Source organism: Teleopsis dalmanni, chromosome 2 (assembly GCF_002237135.1).
Source record: "Teleopsis dalmanni isolate 2A chromosome 2, ASM223713v2, whole genome shotgun sequence".
NCBI lineage: Eukaryota > Metazoa > Arthropoda > Insecta > Diptera > Diopsidae > Teleopsis > Teleopsis dalmanni.
In genome coordinates this window covers 107494758-107511657 of record NC_051847.1, presented here as the reverse complement: position 1 = coordinate 107511657, position 16900 = coordinate 107494758, and the positions used below count along the sequence as shown (strand labels likewise).

Here is a 16900-nt window from a genome sequence, read left to right as displayed (position 1 = left end):
ATTCCACCGCATTTAAGAACTTTTTGTTGTTACAACACGTCAATTGCAGGAAATATATACCGAACTAGCGGACCGCACTCGAAATGCGTGTATTCGCGGCAAAAAACCTGTAATGTACTGCTGTTCCAATATTACGCTTGCACAAATGTGCGATTTTGCGCTTGCACAAATGTGCGATTTTGCGCTTGCACCTAAGGGTGGAAAATAATTACATGAATTTCACAATTTTGTTTGAAATAGAAAATATTATTTTGTGCCAAATTTAGCAATTAGTTTCCACAGAAATATATGAATGAATACTAATAATAGATTAGGTAAAATACTATTAAGTGATACTCTTAAATAAAAAACAAACAAACTCTGCCTCAATCGTGTTAACCCATTAAGTACCAGGCAAGTAGTTTTCTGGAAAAGTGCCGTGTGGTCAACCACACGTTGGACCCCATAGCACATTTTTCTCTCTTCGATAGTACAAACATTTTTATATGTGTTTTGTTCGCAAATATCGTATTAAGTTACTTTTATGATTAAGTAACTATCATTGTAAGTTGTATAAAGTACAAGTAAGTATAAAACTCAATGTTTTATGCTTTTCAAATATTTATTAATCAAAAAATATATTTGAATTATTACATATAAATTATATTATATAAAATAAATAAGGTTACTTGCGTCATTGTCTACGATCAATGTAATATTGTTTATTTTCATAGAAACTTTTAAAGCAATTTTCTACATGACCATTTAAATGGCACTTTTCATATATAAAAACTGTGGCTTTGGTAAATTCCCCGGAAGATAAACATCTTCTACAGCACTGTGACTTTTCGTTTTCAAATCATAGTAAGCAGTAGCTTTTGTAATGAACATTGAATTCTTTAATGGAAAACGAAGGTTTCTGGCAATGAAATTCTTGAAGTCTAACTGAGTCATCGATTTTGTGTTGGTAGAAGCAGCGACAAAGCAATTTAGTTTCCAAGCGTTTACTACAGCACTATCTAAACACTGTACCCATAATGGCCACCACCCCTTTTTGCTTCTATTCCCGATACGATAGTTAACAACTCCATTGTCATATAAATCGACGCCGCCCATGTGTCGGTAGTAGCTGTTGATAACTTGAGGCTGCGGGACACCAACCATTTTTTTCTCTCTGCTATAGCGTTGCACATTTAGTATGGATTCAACGGAATCATACAGTATGTTGCAATAAATAATCACAATGGCTCAATAATTCCTTTACAACAAATGCACCGATTTCCAATGGTTTGTTGTATTTGTGAGTTGCACTGGAGCATGACAGAAACTGGAAGATATACCCATTATCCAAAAAAGGGTTCATACCTTATAACCGAAACGTATTGGTTTTATAAGTTCCGATGTGAATAGTTGCGACTTAGGCATTTCTACAATACCACCACAATCTTGTGCATTTGATTCGTAAACACCTTCAATAGTACCTAAATACCATCTCACAATTAGATACACGGAATTCAAAAGAGGAGAACAAAATTTTAAAGTTGTGTGTAATGTTTGTTGATATTTTATGATCGTTAATAATTTTATTGTCCGATTCCCCAGCAACATTATCAGGTGGCAAACATTATTATTCAATAAGTAACGGAGTGTTACTTGGCACTAATGACTCATGTTTGCTCCAATTGTCAGTAATATGCAATTGTTCCTGATTTTTTAGATATCTTAGGAACGATATAATAATTTATTTACAGTAAAAAATTAAAGACAGAACTTTTAGAATGAACAACTGTAAGCCCTATATAAAACGATCAAATTCAGACTAACTCAACCAGCAATTAAAAATCAAAATAGATTTAATACTATTATGCATAGTAAAAAACACAAGTTTAAGTAGATCAGAAGAGTATGATATTCATTAGAGAGATTACTCTCATGTTATTTTATTGCCTAACGACAAACATTTATATGGCATTGTTTCATCATTATATTGTTATGGGACCTAGTGTTTGGTTCACCAAATGTTTTTTTTGGCCGGCGTCTGGTGGCAAGTAACTGTTACTAAGGCGCCAGCAAAAATTATGAAAATTATATTTGGAGTCTTGTGAACATATATTATAACAAATATATTAGTTTTTATTTTTGTTTATTTTAATTTTCATTTAATAAGAAAAAGCATTTTTTTGGACATATTTTATTTCGGACCAGGTAAACTCATGAACAGATGAAAACTGTTCCAAATATGTATTTTTATATTATTAAGATATCAAACTAAGTTACAAAAATAAAAAACACTGAATTAATTACTTTTATATATTTTTAAATAATTTTCAAAGTTAGCCGTGTGGTGTACCACACGGAGGTACGAAATGGGTTAATCACTTACACCTTAAAGGACAAAAGCAATACTCTGTAGTGTTTATTTTAATTTTTAAGTGATGATTAAGTGATAAATAAAATTTTATGAAGTAGTCCAAAATTGATATATGTAATATTTTCAAAGTAAGATCCGTAGAACTGATCCTCTTTAATTATAACATTTCGAAACAAATACTCTTTCTCTATTCAATTCATGTACCTATTTAACTCATATATCATAAACTATTTATATATTATATTATAACAAAGTTTTTAAGTACATTGTGAAATTAACTTTATTCCCACGTTTTAAATTAATAAACCTTAAAATAATAAGTAATATAAGCAATAAAAGTAAATCTAATAATAAATTCAAAATTAAAATATAAATAGAAAATCTTTTTTTCAAAAAAATATTTCGCCTCAAGACAAAAATTAATGCTTGTTTTTATATTTCTATGTTTTTGGTTCTGTTTGTGCTTGCTTTAACAGAAAGTAAAATTTTCTCTTAATGTTACATTAATAAAATGTATTGCGTTGGGGAAAATTTCTTAATTACTAAAGCATTTCATTAAGAAGATTTATCATTTTAAATTAAATTAAGTGTAGTATTAGTATTTTTGGTATTTTCTTTATTAATAATTTTAAAACATACAATAATAATCCATATTTTATACATTATTTATTTAAAGCTATGACCTAATGTTGTCAGCTTGACCTAGCGATTGCCTACTCTTTTTATACCTCTAGTCTTCTAGAGAGTTTAATGTTGTAATTAGTAACTATTGTTGTTATCCATACATAGGTGCATCTAAAAGATCTCGTCTATAATTTGTTGTCCATATTTTAAGGCTTGTGAAAGATACGCGCATAAATTCAGCCAGTCCATTCCAGTCATACTTGTATTTTATTTCCTTTAAAATTAAGTAGATTGCGATAAAGTGAGTAACGATTTCCGTTTTCTGCTTATTACATAGGCTACAAATGGATAGTGCAGAACTTACTTAGGGCATGCAATTGAGGTTGAGGCAAAAACATAGAAATAGAACGACATGTAATTTGCCTTTGTTAAAAAAATCTTGAATTCTAAAAAGGTACACGCAATGCGGGAAACATGTCTGTTCAAATGTATAAACACTCGAATTTATTATTATATGAATAATCACTAATAATGATTTGTTAGCATAATCAGCAATCAAATTAATATCGTATACAACATATTTTCCATAGGCAAAACCATATAGAAAAACTGTAATATCAAAGCAAATGCCGACTAGCTTCTAGTTCATGCGTAAGAAGGGAGCCAAAGACGAAGTAAAGTTTGTTTTGTATACCAGGGTAAGGAATCATTTTTGTTAAATGTGATAATTGGATTTGTTTATGTACATTCTTGTACAAAGCCAGTCATATATTTTAAGAAAGAAAAATCGCGAGCACCACTCTACTATTGAACAAGTAAATAGAGTCAACAACTTCGCAAGACTTGCATTGGAAAATAAAGAATACTGCACAGCAGCTTTTATCGACATAACACAAGCATTCGATAAAGTATGGCACACCGGACTTCTCTACAAATTGAAGTTACAACTCCCGCATAGCTACTTCTCTATCTTAAAATCATACATACTAGATCGGCATTTTATGGTTAAAATGAATAGCTGTCACACTGAACTATTTCCGATAGAGGTTGGAGTTCCTCAAGGAAGTGTGTTGGGTCCTGCTCTATATACACTGTTCACAGCAGATCTCCTACTCAGCGCTGAAACGTACACTGCAACATTTGCAGATGATACTGTAGTGATGGCGAACGAAGTCCCTTAGCAACACAAAGCCAAAAACAGCTACAGGCCGAAAACAATTCAAACTCAATTGAAAAAAACTACGACACTTGTTTAAACCAAAAACTAGGTAATATATCTCACTCTTGGAGTGAACAATGCCGTACCCCACTGATAAGCTCACCTCATACGCTCACGCTGGGACTCTCCCCAACAAATCTAATAGCACATTCCTGCTCAACATCAACATGTACTACAAATAGCGTCACAGTATGCACTGCAAACTCAATAACTAACACCTTGAGTTCTACATCAACTCAGATATCCGTTTCGTCTACTCATGCCTTATCTTTATTCCCAACAACTTCGGTAAGTTCAATCGCTAATATATCAGACAATATACTGAACGAAATGCCTACTACATCAAATTGCGCTATGTTCTCGACACCTGTGCACAAAGAGCAGAACAGCCAAAAAACTTTCAAAGTACATACTCAATCGAAGGGAAACTCAAGAGAAAACTCATTAAGCAACTCTTCAATACAAAAAATTAATCTTCCAAAAGAAAGTCAGAAAAGAACTCGTTCAAGTCCTGAAATTCGTCGTTCAAAAAATGCTGAACAAACTAAAAAACAAGCTAAATTAGATAGTTACTGGCTAGACAATCCAAGCCGTTCCGCAAATAGATTTTCAGTACTAGAAACAGAAGAGGAAAAAGTTGAAGAAGTGACACAACATGGCGAAAAGCAGCCCAAACCTCCACCAATATTCGTAGGTAGGGTGAATAACATAAATCCTCTCATAAATCTTTTGTCCTCACAAATAGAAAAGAATTTTGAGCTAAAAGTTTTAAACAACGAAAAGGTAAAAATCCAAGCAAAAACAACTGAGTCTTATGTTACAATAGTAAAGCAACTCGAATCGAAAAAAACCGAATTTTATACCTACAAGCCTAAAGATGAACGAAATTTTCAAGCTATCTTGAGAAACATGCATTCGTCTGTCAATACTGAGGACATTAAAACAGCTCTGGCGGAAATAGGCCATAAAGCTCTAAACGTGTTCAATATGAAACACAGAGAATCGAAAAAACCACTTCCTCTCTTCATTGTAGAACTTGAGCCTCAACAAAATAACAAGGAGATCTACAGCATAAAGAATTTGATGCATAGTCGAGTCACGTTTGAGCCTCCTCGTCCTAAACGAGACATTCCTCAGTGTAGTAACTGCCAAGACTATGGCCACACGAAAAGTTATTGTCGAAGACATCCGAGGTGCATCAAATGTGCAAAAAACCATTCTTCGTCTCAATGTCCAATCCAAGGAAGAAGTACTGAAGTCAAATGCGTATTATGCGAAGGAAACCATCCTGCAAATTATAAAGGTTGTTCGATTTATAAGCAGCTACAAACCGCGAAATTTCCAACACTAAAACCTAAACCAACAACAACTACAAACAAAGAAACTGACGAAGAAAAAGACAAAGTTTCTATCCCAAGGGATCCCAAAAGAAGTTATGCTAGTGTGCTAGTGGAACAATCACCTAAATCTCTTACTATTCCTAAATCTCCAGATACCATGAGCGAAGTTCTAATAGTAGTTAAGCAAAATTTGAACAAATCACTACGTTAATGAATGTTCTTGTCACGCTGACGACTAAATTATGTCCGACAGTGAATTAAATATAATGCTCTGGAATGCGAATGGGCTGTCAAAACACTGTTTAGAGCTACAAGAATTTTTAAAAGATCAAAAAGTAGACATCATGCTAATATCTGAAACACGTTTTACTTTACATTATTTTAAAGTACCAGGCTATGACTTTTACCACACTATGCATCCCGATGGAACAGCTCATGGGGGAAGTGGCATTTTAGTTAAAACAAATATATTACACTTTGAAATGCAACAATACCGCACTGAAGAGATTCAAGCAACCAGCATATCAACAAAAGATTGGTGTGGCTCAATCACAATAACATCAGTGTACTGTCCACCAAAACACGCAACTAAGACGGCAACATATAAAAAATTCTTCAGAACCTTAGGTAACAGATTTATTGCGGGGGGAGATTTTAATGCTAAACACGTTGAATGGGGCTCTCGGCTTTCAACACCCAAAGGACGACAGATGCTTGCGGCTATAAGAAGCGAAAACCTTACAACTATCTCGTCTGGAGAACCAACTTATTGGCTCACGGATCCCAAAAAAATGCCAGACTTGTTAGACTTTTGTGTTACTAAAGGAGTGCGACAAAACGACACGTTCTGTAAATCTAGCTTTGATCTTTCATCAGATCACTCGCCAGTATTATTACGGATAAAATCGAATATACAACTTAAAGTTCAAAACTGTTATCTGCACAACAAATTAACCAACTGGGATGCCTTTAGGCATACACTTAAGGCATTACTTGATGAAAAAATGGCGCTTAAAACAGACGAAGAAATTGCGCCTGCAACCGAACATTTTATAAGGAGTATTCAACAATCAGCCTGGAGATTCACGCCTTCACACATGCAACAATTCGCCACACCATTATGTAGTATGACTCAAGAACTTATAAGAGCAAAAAGAGCAGCGAGAAGGCGCTGGCAACAAACCAAATCTACAAAAGATAAAAAACTTTTTAATGTGCTGATCAAAAATCTAAAAGAACATCTGAAAACAACCAGAAATTTGGAAATACAAAGAAATCTCCAAAGACTAGATGCAACTACTTCCACCAACTACTCTCTCTGGCGAGCAATCAAGAAACAGACATCAACGCTATGACCTAATTACTTCAAAAATATTACAGGAGTTACCGGATGAAGCAATAGTACTGCTGCGAAACATTTTTAATTCTATTGTCACAAAAGGCTTTATCCCTCCCCAATTCAAGGTAGTTCAAATTACCATGATACTCAAACCTGGGAAAACGGCAAAAGATGTTAAGTCATATAGACCAATTAGTCTTCTACCGGTTATGTCAAAGTTGTTAGAAAATTTATTTCTTACCAGATTAATGCCTATTGTCAATAGAAGGAGACTAATTCCGGAATATCAATTTGGTTTTAGAAAAAAACACAGTACAATAGAGCAAGTACACAGAGTGGTTAATGTTATACACACAGCATTTGACAAAAGGAAGTACTGCACAGCAGCATTTCTGGACATATCCCAGGCATTTGATAAAGTTTGGCATAACGGCCTATTGTTTAAACTTAAAAAGATGCTCCCAACTAATTACTATATTTTCTTAAACTCTTACATGGAATCACGATATTTCTTTGTAAAACAGGGGGGTGAAATATCAACTTTGCAACCAATTCAGGCTGGAGTGCCACAAGGCAGTGTCTTGGGACCAGTGTTATACTTACCCTTCACTAACGACTTGTCTACCACCGTTGGTACTGAGATTGGAACTATTGCCGATGATACTGTGGTAATTGCTACAGACGAAAATCACCAGTTAGCATCCAACAAACTCCAGCGAGCGCTAGATAACATTTCACAGTGGCTTAAAACCTGGAGACTAAAAGCAAATGAGACTAAGTCTTCACAAATAACCTTTACAATGAGAAGGAAAAATTGCCCACCGGTACGCCTTAACGATATTTTAATCCCTCAATCTACCCAAGTGAAATATTTAGGAATACACTTTGACACAAAACTTACTTGGAAGCACCATATTTTTACCAAAAGAAAAGCATTTGGCATCAGAATGCGGGAGCTCTACTGGATACTAAACAAAAGTTCAAAGCTTTCCGTGGAAAATAAACTTCTTATCTACAAAGCGATACTCAAACCAATCTGGACATATGTTATTGAACTATGGGGAACTGCTGCATCTTCAAATATTGAGATTATCCAACATTTTCAATCAAAAACCCTTAGATTAATCTTAGATGCTCCTAGATATATAACAAATGAATGTATACATCGCGATCTCAACGTTCCGGTAGTTAAGGATGTCATAAAAAGCCAAGCCAGTAAACACAAAAAACGTATGTTACATCATCCCAACCACTTTATGAGTAGAATTATAGCAGAAGGAAGAACGTTCACACGCCTCCGCAAACAAACGCCATTGGAACTTTAATGTGTCCGACTTCAACAGACGGATGTGCTACTGAGCTCAGTCCATTCAAGCTCAAAATGGACTTTTAAGTATTAGGATTGTATTTTGACCGTCGTCTAAATTGGCGTCACCACATCTTTACAAAACGAAAGCAGTTAGGACTAAAGCTACCCTCCCTTTACTGTTTACTTAATCCCAAATTCAAGTTGTCGCTACAAAATAAAATACTTTTATACAAGGTCGTCTTAAAGCCAATCTGGACATACGGTATACCCATCTGGGGTATAGCAGCGAACTCAAATCTAGATATGTTTCAAAGATTTCAATCAAAAATATTACGTATCTGGGCCGACGCCCCATGGTTTATTCCGAATGACGTCCTACATCATGATCTTGGCATCTCTACAGTGTTCGAGTTAATATAGCAGATAAGCAGCAAGTATCACTTACGACTGGCAGTTCACCCCCTTGCCACAGACCTGACGAGGGATACTTTCAACAATCGTAGACTAATACGCTTCACAACTTCTGATTTGCCGAGTAGATTCTAGAAATTGTAATTCTTCATAATGCGGTGATTACCAATGGGTAGTCCCGTACTTGTCAGTCAAATATTGTTATTGTCATAAGTAGTACTTATTATTCATGCATAGAATAGATTGTACATAATAAAATTAAATTAAAAAAAAAATATTTAACATTAAAATAATTCGATGTCCCCAGATTGTAAGTTAACTCCTTAATTTTTGTATGGATTAGCTTGTTTTGGTCTTATAAACAAATCGTTCTCTTTTAACTTGATCCTGTTTCATTAGAATGCGCTGCAGTCAGTCAATCCAACTTTTCATGTGTTCTAAATTCAGATTTTCTTCATGCTCCTCAGCTAAATTTAACCATGCCGCCAAAAGCAAACTCCTTTTACCTAAAAAGTATGACATAAGCTGATTAGTGAGCTATCTGGTTGGCTTATAACAGCGTTAATATAGTGAAAGTGTGCTTTTAAATTGCCAATATATAGTGTTGATAAGCCAGTTTTCAGATAAATTACGTAGTCTGACGTGTTGGTCGGTAGACGAAAAATACGTTTGATAAAATAAGTAAGCAGTTTTTTACCTCATCATACCTTTCACAATCCCAAACTTGGGATGCATAATTTAAAACTGAGTTAATCGCAGCTTGAAAAACTTTGTACTTAACTGAAGTTGCTATCTTGTCGCTTCTTAAAACGCTTCTCCATGTGATGTTACTTGCTGGTTTTAAATCTTTTAGCCTTTTATTAATATGTGTTTTGAATGTTGCATACCACTTTTCATCGTATTCAAGCCGCCTTGCATGTTTTTAAAAATAATATCTATTTTTGACTATATTGACTTCTAAATTCCAGGTATTACAGTACTCGCTCAGTATATTTATCATCAGCTGCATCGCTGTTGGTGATTCTGCAAACAGTACCACATCCTCTGCATACATGAGAACCTTTGCATACCATCAATCATTATACCACCATTTTAAAAGTTAACCAGATCATCTTAAAGTAATGTAAATAAAAGAGGACTGTAAACACAGCCTTGTTTAACACCAGACTGCGTAAGAAACCAATCAGAAATAATATTTCCATCCCACACTGATGCTTTACTGCCGTAGAACAAGCTTCATTTAATCCGCATCATTTTTGATGCCAATCCTAAGTTCTCAAGCTTATAAATAAGCGCACTTCGAAATATTAAATCGAATGTCGCCTTGAAATCTACGAAGAAGACATATAGTTTTTTGTTTTTGACTATATACATTTTTGCAATAATGGTTACAAAATATATGTTATCCATAGTTTTTCCTGAAACCTGCTTGAAATTCACTTACAGGTTCGGTTTTCCACCCATCCAAAATATGCATTCGTGCCAAATACTTTCGCAATGGTATTGTTGAAAGATATACCTCTATAATTTTCTGGATTTTTCGTGTGGCCTTTTTTGTACAATGGAAAGATAATCGAGTTGCCAAAATAATCAGGTACATTGGCATATTTAAGAAATTTCATGGGTGCTCTGACCAGGCCAAAAAGGTCACATTTTTTGTTGATATTCAGACATGAGAATTCCAGGTCTTGAGAGTCTCAGGTAGGTAAAATGAGCAACAAACAATGTGGTCTGTCTTTCTTACTGGGGTATCCACATCTTTAATAGTTGCTACCTGGTCCTTATTGGTCTGCTGTGGAGTAATGAAAGCATTAATACTATTTCTTACCAAAATATAACTTTGAGGTCACATAGACACATGGACACAATCTTTTCATATGTGAGGCGCTGTGTCAAAACGGCCGTAGTAGCTTTGGCGTGTTGGAGATTGACCTGCAGACGCCTCACCATTTTTATTTTTTTCATCTCTTGTCGATCAGCATGCATGCTTTTGAAGGACTAGGTCCTTAACCTTTTGGATGGAGGCACCTGTGATTTAAATTCACTGGGATTCTCTGTCACTGCGAGAACTGAGAATTGCACTGCCATCCGCTAAAGTACCAACGACGTGATTTGGGAATAGTGAGAGATCAGCTACGTAGATTATGTACAAGAACGGCCCCAGTACACTTCCTTGAAGAACACCAACCATTATATTTTGAGCTGAAAGTATTATACTTCAATCCTAATCTTTTGGAGAATAAATATGAGTACAATAGCTAATGCATATTTTCAGGAAGGTGATGTGTTATTTTATTCATCACACCTTCATGCCAAAGTTTATGAAAAGCTCGAGCTGCATCCCAGAAAACGGAGGAACATTATCTATTGTGTTAATTATTAATTTGTTAGCTGTATGTCGAGTTTTGAGGAAGTGACATTCTAGAATTCTAAATCCTTTTCCTTCGAGGTCCTCTTTAAAAATTGACGGAGGTTACCCTAGCAATTAGCAACGACCCAAAGGAAAGAGGCGTTACAGTGTCATGTCCTGTTTGAAACCCAAATTTATGATTTGAAATTACAGTGGATTGAGATATTATAGGCATAACATTTGACAGCAGTATATTCTCAAAGATTGTAGATAACTGGGACAAAAGACTTATTGGTTTATATGATTAAGCCAAAGCTTATATTATTTCCTGGTTTGGAATAATTTTTATTTCTGAAAGTTTCCATTGCTTCAGATAGTAGCCAAAAACGAGGATGCTGTTAAAGATCACAGTTAGAAAGCATTTTGCTGAATCAGGTAATTTCTGAAACATTTTACCTGAACTTTGATACTATCTAGGTGCTTTTTTTGGACTTGCAAAGGTTCGGATAGTCTCCTTGACGTCATCCAAGCGCAATGTAAGCGAAATTCCAAAAATAGAAGGAGATTTAATACTAGGTTGGAAATTTATTATTTGTGGGTTTGGCCGAAAGATTCGCTTTAGATGTTCCGCTAAAATATAACCTTTTCGTCACTGCGAGCTTAAGAATCACTCGGTTTACTAAGCGATGGGTCCTTTTGTATTTGTGTTTTAAGATTCTTCGTTGCCTTGTTTTCCCTAAGTGGGTCAAGAGCCTGAGATATTTTGTAGAGACCTGTCATCAGATAGGGCTTTTTTAAAATGTTTTGAAGTTTTATTTAATCTCGGAGACTTTACCATTCACGCTTGGCTTGTCGTTTTCGGAAACAGCCTTGAACAAACAGCCATAGTGTTAAGAGATGTAATATTATATTTAACCCTTCGTGAGGCTCATTTTTAATTGCTGCGGAGTCAATTTCTGTACTTTTCCAATGCGGACCAAATTGCATTTTTTGTCCAACGCCAGCAACTAGTCGAGTAATCCATAGATATAGTCGAGGTATCCATAGGTGATACCTCGACTACGCAATGTTCCTCATACAATTTAGTATGGAATCAAGGACGACGTCAATATATTTAGTCTTCGAGAAAAGATTTAGCGCAATTTCATCCAGTCTAGGTAAAGTAAAAGTAGGTATTTTGGTTTTCCGCGTAAACAGAACAAGCTCGGTCTTAGTATGATAAACCCCTAACCCGTTACTTTTAGCCCACACGAAAGCTCATGCCGATTCCATGAGCTCACTAATCGTTGACAAGTATTTGTCAACGGCAACAACCTTTGCAACATCCGCATCACTGTCCACGAAGTACTTCATCAGACCGAGCGAGGCTAAGGTGGAGTGGTGGAAATTAATTTAAACTATATCCAGCATATATACGCTGGTTTAGGGAATGTCACCTTCCTTAAATACCATTCAGTTGTATCCAGCGACTGATTTTGCCGTGTGATAAGTTCCAGTATGATATGCTTGTCAAGAACTGCAGTTGGAATGTATACAAAAGCGATCGGTCGTACAGGAAGCTGAGGACGCCGAATTATTTCAGATTGAGCTCTATCAGAGTACGTCTAAGCTGTCGATCGTGCGCTTTACGAAATCCAAGGTTTTCTTGTTGCCGTAATCAACAACATTAATACCTCCCTCCCTGGGAGCTCTGAGGAGGATCAAGTAATAGTTTCTCGATCTATGGATTGATGTAATCGATGTTGCTAATCTGAGATATCGAGTCATTATCGGTGGCTGCATCAATATTTTTTATTTTATTTTATTTTAAAATTGCGCTAAGGGAGAAAAAACCTTTTTGTTGCATCATCTAACAATTAACTTAAAAACAAACAAAAAAAAAAGAGATAAATAAAATATACACAATAAAGAATAATTTACAAATTATTAAATAATAAAGCAAAAAAAAAAAAAAAAAAATATGAAAAAAAAAATTAAATTAAAAATGAAAAATTAGGATTAAGAATTTAGAACTGATAATTAAATATTGTAAACAGAAAATATTTTAAAAAAATAACAATTAAAAAATAATAATTAAGTAATAGATTTAAGTGTCAGAACGAGTGATGTCAAGATCCAATTTGATCTCTCTCAACCAAGGCTTCTTACCTATCCAAAGTTGGCTTGGAGACCACGCCCTGTCCAATGTTGTTGAAATCTGGATTGGAATCTGAGATAGATGGATTAGAATTGGAATTCGAATCAGAATTAAAAGAGAGGTCACAGTGACCCGACGCCTGGTGTTCCAATCGCTCGACATCTACCGTCGGTACTGGAGAACCGACTCCCTACACCGTAACTTTAAAATATTTAGATTACATTAATCATACAAAAACACCTTCTCCCTGTGATATTTCTACGAATCACTGGTGGGGACATTAATTGATATTTAATATATTTAAATATATGTCAAGTATAAAGTAATTAGTATTAATTAATATACAAAAATCAATCAAACCAAAAAAGAAAACGCCAAACGCACTTACCTTGAGCTATTAATATTCAATATGAATTCAAGCGATTCATAACTTTGCCCATAAGAGAACGAAAAGGTGTTGAGATAATTAATACGAGGGCGGTTTGATAAGTCAGTGACTTTTTGAATAAAACAAATTTTTTTCGGCAAATAAACATTTTATTTTTCTACATAATCACCTTTCAGCTCGATACATTTAGTCCAGCGTTTTACTAATTTTCTTATTCCCTTCAAATAATAGGTTTTCTCAAAGCTCTCAAAATACGCGATTGTTTCGGTAATGACTTCTTTATTCGACTCAAATCCCTTACCGCCCAACCATTTCTTTAGATTTGGAAACAGATTTAGTCGCAGGGGGCTAAATGTGGAGTATATGCTGGATGGGGTAGCAGTTCGTATCCCAATTCGTGGATTTTGGCCATCGTGATTAGACAAGTGTGCACAATGCTGTTCTCGCATTGTCTCGATAGAACAGTACTTTCGTCTTCGTCATATGCGGCCATTTTTGCTTTGAATCAACGTCGAATCTGTTCAAAAGCTTTGAATAATATTCGCCGGTGATCGTTTTACCTTTCTCGTGGTAATCGATGTGAATGATACCGCTTGCATCCCAAAAAACTGTGGCCATGACCTTGTTGGTTGACAGACTCTGTTTGGCCTTCTTTGGTCCACGTTCATCCCTAGCAACCCACTGTTTCAATTGTTCCTTGGTCTCTGGCGTGTTGTGATGGATCCATGTTTCGTCCACAGTAACAAAACGGCGCAAAAATTCGTTCGGATTACGGCTAAACATCGCTAAACACTCTTCTGAAGTGGTCACATGCTTACGCTTATGGTCGAGTGTGAGCAATCGCACTCATCTCGCGGAGAGTTTTTTCATGTCCAAATATTCGTGTAAAATATGATGTACCCATTCAGTTGAGATACCTACAGCATTAGCCAACTCACGCACTTTCATTCTCCGATCATCCAATATCATTTCATGGATTTTATCGACGATTTCCGGCGTGATCACTTCTTTTGGGCGACCTGAACGTTCGGCGTCACTAGTGCCGGTACGACCACAACGGAACTCTGTAAACCACTAAAAGGAACAGATATTACATTTAACTAAACTAGTAAAAATTTTCAAATTCAATGTTTAAATGAATAAGACAATTTTATTTGGTTTATTATTTTTACTAGCAATTATTTTTCCTTTAAACACTTTTCTCTTCTCCACATTTCTTAGTATTTTAATATATTTATTCAATTAAAATTAATAATATTGCTTATACATTATAATTACAGGGCTGATGAAAATGAAATAAATTATCGAGAAGAAGGCGGATATGAAAAATATTTACTTAATAATATAAATTATAGCAACAATGGTGTTTTACAAAAAGATTTACTTTTAAATGAAATTCACCAAAATATAAAAAGACACATAAAAAATTCTAATATTCTTGATACAGATTTGTTGCAAAATACTATATTGCAGAATGAAGCTAACAATCTGAGCAGTGCTAATAATATTTTTCTGGAGAGTAGCAATAATATATTTCACAGTAATTTTAGGATTAATCGAGAAAATAATAGATCTGACATATTTGAAAAAAAGATTGCTTTGACTTCAAAGAACAAGCAAAATATATTTAAAATTAAATATTGTAAAATTAATAACACAAGGAGTAGAATACAAATTTTTGAAGAAGAAAAAAATAGTAGCAGTCATAGTAGCAACAGCAGTAGCAGTTGCGATGTCACTGGTGACAACAGTGCTGTAAATGGATTTGGTGTTGGTGATATTTTTAACATATACAATAACGACTATGCTATGCCAAGCTCACTAAAATCATCTTTTAATACATCAAATAATTTTCTTGATTCTACAGTTATAAAAGGAATTAAATCTAGTTATTCAAATGGCAAAATTTTAAGTAAATATAATATAGAAACTTCTAAGGACGACACAGATGATTTTATTGACAAAGTGGTACAAAAAAAGAATGATATTATAACTATTAAAACCTCTAATGTAAACAACGCACATATTCAACCAATTTTATCGGAAGCATATGTCTATAATTATTTTAAAGACATAAATACAGAAAATAATATTTGTGTACAAAATAGTTCTGAAGCACTACTAGCACAACCTGGCGCAGATTTAAGTGACTTTCGTTTGAAAGTAAACAGTAAATTTGAAAAAGTCAGTAACCTTAATTTCTTGAAGAGTAATTTAAAAACATCAAATAATTCTTTTGCTTGTATGGAGAATACGGAACGTGACCATTTATACTCCAATGCAATTAATGAATCATGTAATATGGAAGGTGACATAAATAGTAACATTCATGGTAAGTATATTGTTGTAATTGTAATTCTTTGTATCAACACTTTTATTGCTGTTAATATTACTTCACAATTATCAAACTATTTTACAAACTATCCAAAATTATAGAATTTGTTTTTTTAGTATAAAATTACTTCTGTCAATATTGATTTCTTCAATGTATACTGCGTTATCACCACAATATTATAGACAAATTGAACAATGAGGTTCAGTATAACTCTATATAATGTTTTTACTACTGGTGATGGGAAACAATATACATTGTGACCGAAAAGTTTTCGGAAATTCTCATTTAAAATTCGCGCGCTGTATATTTTTCGATATTTTAAGTTTATGTTGTTATGCAGCACTGTCCTAATTACTATGCCAAAAATGAAGCGCGATCTGTCAGACAGTTCGTTTACGCGGGTTGAAAACGTTCACCTCAGTAGTGCGTTGCGAAAAAAACAATGGAAAAAAATATTGATCAAAGAGTTTGCATCAAATTTTGTGTTTCGAACGAATTTTCGTGTGCAGAATCTTTGCGAATGCTACAAAAGGCTTATGGGGAATCAGTTTTATCGAAAACTCAAGTTTATGAGTGGTACAAAGCCTTTCAGGACTGTCGTACGACCGTCGAAGACATGCCGCGTTCTGGACGACCTTCGACCTCTACCCCCGACGAAAACATTGAAAAGGCAAAGGAAATCGTGTTCAAAAATCCTCATGTGAGTGTTAGAGAGATAGCACGAGAGCTAGGCATCGGTCGTGAGATGGCTCGTTTGATTTTGGTGGACAATTTGTGTATGCGACGTGTCAACGCTCGGCTTTTTCCGATTCACCTCAATTTGTTCCAAAAACACCATCGTGGACAGGTCTCGTTAGACATGCTTGATCGTGCCAATTCCGATCCAACTTTCATGGAACGCATCATAACGGGTGACGAGACATGGGTCTACGAGTACGACATGCAAACAAGCCAACAATCATCGGAATGGAGAGGAAAAGACGAGCCGAAACCGAAAAAACCACGCCAAAGTCGCTCGAAAATCAAGGCAATGCTGATTGTTTTCTTCGATATTCGTGGTGTGGTGCATCATGAATTCGTCCCTGAAGGACAAACAGT

General features: G+C 34.9%; 2 protein-coding genes across 2 annotated transcripts in view; one reads left to right on the top strand and one right to left on the bottom strand.

The window, feature by feature from the left end:
• Nucleotides 1-5946: 5946 nt before the first annotated feature.
• On the top strand, nucleotides 5947-15801 carry LOC119675357 (probable serine/threonine-protein kinase clkA; the record flags this gene model as incomplete). The annotated part of the gene is given in 3 exon segments (XM_038086554.1): nucleotides 5947-6129; nucleotides 7397-7566; nucleotides 14748-15801. Coding segments are annotated over 3 exon segments (1407 nt in total), but the record flags the coding sequence as incomplete, so codon positions are not given.
• Nucleotides 15802-15875: 74 nt separating this feature from the next.
• The window catches only part of LOC119675356, a 7791-nt gene continuing 6766 nt past the window's right edge, over nucleotides 15876-16900 (bottom strand). The window contains exon 2 of the mRNA XM_038086553.1: nucleotides 15876-15887. Within this exon, the coding sequence (XP_037942481.1) occupies nucleotides 15876-15887 (12 nt within the window). The remainder of the gene's footprint in view (nucleotides 15888-16900) is intronic.